This window comes from Habropoda laboriosa, unplaced genomic scaffold, assembly GCF_001263275.1.
Source record: "Habropoda laboriosa isolate 0110345459 unplaced genomic scaffold, ASM126327v1 scaffold61, whole genome shotgun sequence".
Classification (NCBI taxonomy): Eukaryota; Metazoa; Arthropoda; class Insecta; order Hymenoptera; family Apidae; genus Habropoda; species Habropoda laboriosa.
Window position 1 is genome coordinate 1,569,029 of NW_017100203.1, and position 5,002 is coordinate 1,574,030.

General features: G+C 31.1%; 2 protein-coding genes across 2 annotated transcripts in view; both read right to left on the bottom strand.

Annotated features, from left to right (window-relative positions):
* LOC108570521 (WD repeat-containing protein 89) overlaps positions 1-176 on the bottom strand; it is a 6,313-nt gene extending 6,137 nt beyond the window's left edge. Inside the window, 2 exon segments of the mRNA XM_017932393.1 lie at positions 9-72; positions 161-176. Coding sequence (XP_017787882.1) covers positions 9-72; positions 161-176 — 80 coding nt within the window.
* A 246-nt stretch (positions 177-422) lies between these two features.
* LOC108570531 (probable ATP-dependent RNA helicase DHX35) overlaps positions 423-5,002 on the bottom strand; it is a 9,775-nt gene continuing 5,195 nt past the window's right edge. The window contains exons 3-12 of the mRNA XM_017932402.1: positions 4,324-4,503; positions 3,603-3,743; positions 2,616-2,778; positions 2,315-2,476; positions 2,056-2,202; positions 1,754-1,895; positions 1,360-1,646; positions 979-1,284; positions 634-787; positions 423-549 (exon numbers count right to left, since the gene is read on the bottom strand). Coding sequence (XP_017787891.1) covers positions 423-549; positions 634-787; positions 979-1,284; positions 1,360-1,646; positions 1,754-1,895; positions 2,056-2,202; positions 2,315-2,476; positions 2,616-2,778; positions 3,603-3,743; positions 4,324-4,503 — 1,809 coding nt within the window. The remainder of the gene's footprint in view (positions 550-633; positions 788-978; positions 1,285-1,359; positions 1,647-1,753; positions 1,896-2,055; positions 2,203-2,314; positions 2,477-2,615; positions 2,779-3,602; positions 3,744-4,323; positions 4,504-5,002) is intronic.

Here is a 5,002-nt window from a genome sequence, read left to right on the forward strand (position 1 = left end):
AGCCATACGTCTTCCTAAATATAAAGTATTTATAACAATCGCTACTGTTAGACTTTTTATCTTCAACTTCTTCTTTGATGTATAAAATTATTCAATATATATTTTTTCGTTTTAATTCCAAGTTTTACCGGGTTACACTATGCGGGGAAGTTTGAAGCACGTTTTTTTCTTGACATCGGTACTGTCGGTAGAAGCTTGTATATTTACCAATTAAGATAAAAACATCCTACTACTTTATCGATAGGTGGCTACACTTCTGTAATATCTTAGAGTTTAAATTTGAAAACAAAATTTTCGTGGGTATACTACATTAATGAATAAGTATCGCTGTATTACAACTTATTAAATTAAAGAAAGGTGTTTGAATTCATTAAATTTTCCTTTTCTTGCATATTATTTTTTAATTATGTACATTAATTATATTAAATAGGATCGAGAGAAGTTTTTTCATAAAAATGAGGCGCTAGTTCCAATAACCACTCTGGTTGTATCACAGTTATGTCCTTCACATATGTTTTGTTTGTTTGTAAAACTTCACAGAATAGTAACCTGGAACGAGAACAGATAAAAGTTTAGTATAGCACATACAACATTACAAAAAAAACTTTAAAATACTGAGACTTCTATACAAACCATTGAGGTTGCTGAAGTGTATATAAACAACTATTTGGATGAATATACAAATCCCTATTACCACGTATCGTTTTGTATACTCCAGTGTAATGTAAGTACGCTGCTTTTGGGAAAAGTCCGGCAGTTATACATTTTAAAATTTGTTGTACGTTTCCTTAAAGGAACAATAAAAATAAAATTATTATGGAAATATTTTCATGATTTAAATACTGGGGATCTGAGTACCGTACAACTTTTGGAAATAAAGTTTTTCCGTATCTTAAAAAATAACGGAGATATTCCAGGTGGTAAAAGTTATTATCCCACCCTGTATATATAAAATAGTATTATGTTTATCTAATTTACCATTACACGAAACCAATTGTATGTCTAATCTCTTCATCATAGAATGCATTTGTGTTCGAATTTCGGTAGCCCTTCGTAACGCTTTATGATTAAGAAATTGTTTCTGACACCAACTAGGTGTTTTATTCTTATCATAAGCAGTATATACATTAAGTAACGTTAACAGATCTCCTTCTTCAACTTCGAAATTTCTATGTGCCACTCTTGCTTTTATAGCAGCTTGTCCTCCAACTGGTCTTATGAAAACATTTTGTACTTGAAGCATCGCTAGAATCGTTGATAATTCTTCAGAACATCCCATTTCACCTACAATATAGGGAGTAAGGTAATATTAAATATTATTAAAAAATATAAATACTGTTTCATTTCTTAGAAATTTACCTGATACTATAAGAGATTTAGCCAAAACTGGTTCTAACGGCATTTCTGCCATTGTCATACCTAACGGCGTTGTTAATTCTCCGTTGCTATCAATCGCGCCTAAAGCATAAAGTAACTCTAGACCAGTAAGAAGATTTTTACTTGGCGGAGCAGAGGGAAAATTGAATCTTAATACATTGTCAATTCCCAAAGCTTTCAACTGCAAAATGGCCGGCGCTAAATCCGAGCGTTGCATTTCAGGTGGTGTTGCATCAAACAATTCTGAATATACTTCCTCCGTGTATAATCTACAAAAAAAGAAACTAAATGAAATTTCGAAACGTGTAAACGTTCGAGCAAATAAATTTTCGTTAAATTTTCAAAAAAATTAAACGTTTAGAAAATTAATATGTACCTATACGTTCTTCCTGTTCGAACACGACCCGCTCGACCAGCACGTTGGTCTGCGGAAGCTTTGGACACCGGAACAATTACGAGAGAATTCGTTTGTGTTTCTGCCTCGTACCACGGAATTTTTACAAAGCCGCAATCAATAACTAGATGAAAATTTTAAATTATATCCGAATCGTTCGATGAATTATCATTATTATAGTATAAGTAATAACGAAACAAATAATATTTTTATCATAACATATCAAAGAAGAAATAATAAAATTTTGTAGATTGTGTATAGGAGTTACATTATATTATCTGTACCATAAACGATATTTGGAATAGTGATAGATGTTTCTGCGATGTTCGTTGCCACAATAACTTTACGAGTATCTTTGGCAGCTCTCCAAAATACTTTCAATTGTTCTGAATTCGGAAGGGATCCATACATAGCCAGAGGTAAAAGTTTCACTAAAAAAGAAGAAAAAATAATATAAAAGGCAACGATAAAAGCTATCTTAAACCTTAAACAGTTATATAAGAGAGCAGGAGCGAAGAGAATATCATTTCGAATCTTACTCACGTTTGCCTTCTTTTACGAGCTTTGCATGCTCTGATAAAAGAGAAACTGCCTGATCTACTTCGTCCAAACCTGTAAGAAATGTTAAAATATCGCCCGGTTCTTCATTTTCATGAATTTTTAAAGCAGTTTCTACGACACTGGTAACATAATTAGCTACTGGCTCTGAAAAAGGAAAAGAAGTAGAAATGTTGTAAATTAGTTTTACACGTTAATTATACTCGCGCGATTAAATAATCGACACCGAAACAAAGAATTAATAAATAAATTTCTTTTTTTGGAAAATAGAAAAATACTTGCATACCTTTTACGAAGAAAATATCAACCGGATAGAGTCTGCCTTCGACGGACAAAATAACCGCGGTATCTTTTGTCGAATCCTTTGTTGCGTTTATATTGAAAAAGTCTCGAAGTTGCTCTGCGTCGACCGTGGCGGAGCAAACGACGATCCGTAAGCTTTTCCGTTTCTGAAGTGAAATCATTTATTTATCACATTTAAATATAACATCTCTCGTCTTTATTCAGACATATGCATGTAAAGGATATTAGCGGGACAAGCATGATAAAAGTGGCATAAAACCAAAAGTATATTTGGAATTGCTCTGTTTACGAAAAAGTAAAAATTACCGTTTTTCAATTTTTTTTCAAGTAAGTTGCACTTTTTTCGAAAAATCTGAAAAATTACAAATGGATAACCATAACAGGCTGCTGAAACTGTAAAAATATAAACGTCGTCATTTGATAACTTCAATAAAAAATCGGTATTTTATAAATTTTTTAATTTTTTAAAAATCAGTTTTACAATAAAAAGATCTGGAAAAGTTTCCAGACATACAGTACAGTCAAGGACAGAAATATGTGGACACACTTCAAAATAGAGTAGCTTGAGTTGTTTTGAGAAGTTATAAGGATTAGTTTACTAGACGACGTATACAAAAAATTTCGAAAAACTTGCAATTTGTAGGAATCGCGAAGAAAATTGTAAAGGTCACTGTTTACAACTTTTTTATCTGGGCTTGTAATGAAAATTTAAACATGTATTCCACTGGTCGTGGTATCCCTGATTTTTTTCGTAATTTTTCCTGTGATAGAATAAAAGAAATCGAGCTTAAACTCTAAATCACGTTTCGGTGTATAATTACCGAAATAGTAGGGGTAGAGGGTTGAAATTTGGCAAAAATGATTTTCTTTCAAAGGCCTTTCGATTGATATATTACAAGTTAAATTTAGTTTAGGGGCACTTTTACCATGCTTATTCGGCCGTATCTATCCTCTTTGATTCCAAAATTACCCGAATTATTTTTTTTAAAAGTCCCATGATAATGTCCGTAAGAAGGGTCCTCTCGTGTACTTCGTCTATTACAATTACAGAATAACTCGTCAGCAATGGGTCGCTCATTAATTCACGAAGCAATATTCCCTCTGTCATGTACTGTGAACGTAATGAACACAATTTTTTATTTCATCCCAATTTTTCATCTTTTTTATTTTCATTTTATATCTCGTAAATAATATAACACTATAGTACAATCGTATCACCGTTATCAACCAAAAACGAACTACTTAACAATGAATAATTCTCGTGATACGTATTATTAAATATTACTTTTGAAATTAATTTGATCAAATCGTACCGCACGAACGGAAGTATATTAAGTGAAAAGTGAAAGCTTTTTAATAACAAATCGTTAAGTGAAAATGTAGTAGAAGAATGAATTTTTCATGAAACATAAGTAAACCGTTTTATTTTAAGCTGTAAGTAAATATTTTAATTGATAAATTTCTATTCTGCACATTCGATATTTAAATCTTGATATTTAACCTATCAACGAGGCTTTCTATCTTTCCCTCAATTCTTAAATATTTAATTCTTTTTAAATAAACGTACGTTCGATAATATAATTTACAATGGAAATCACATTAAGATAGTGTTATACAAATTTTGAAAATTCATACGAATATCAACGATTTATTTCATTTTCCCTTGCATCGATTAACGCTCGAAGCAATACCTTGATCTTCGTTGTCTCGTCGGTATAGTTATCGAAACGTATAGAGTAACCAACTTCCGTGCCTAAAATACAGCTGCGTTCATCGGCAACGCGATTAGCTAAAGAAGTAGCTGCAACTCTTCTTGGTTCCGTGATGCCTATCATTTTTCCATCTGCACACCATCCTGCTTCAAGAAGATACTGTAACCATTGTATAATATAAATGTGCATACGTGTAACATTTGTTGAATATTACATTAATACGTTTCTAAAAACAGTAGGATAATTCATTATTTCGATTATCATTACGAATATGAAATAAGCTATTCGATAAAAATTGAACGATTCTAATAATACTACACATGGGTGAACAAATAGATTTTTTTCTTCAAAATAATCAAGATTATTCGTTCTTCTATTTTCAGATAGTGATTTTTGTACGATTTATTTAATAACCTGTGAAATATTTGTTTTTTCTACAACGATAATAATAAATACAACTTATTCAATATTTATCGATAAAGATAGTAATAATTTAAGAGTGATAGTATCGATGTTATACTGAAATTGTAAAATAAATGTACATTTTTATTAGGTACCGTGAATTAATTAACGAATATATAACTAATAAAAACGAAAGAATAAACGGAATGTTCATAGAGGAAGAAAAGGAATAACTTTCTTGATTAAGCCATATTAT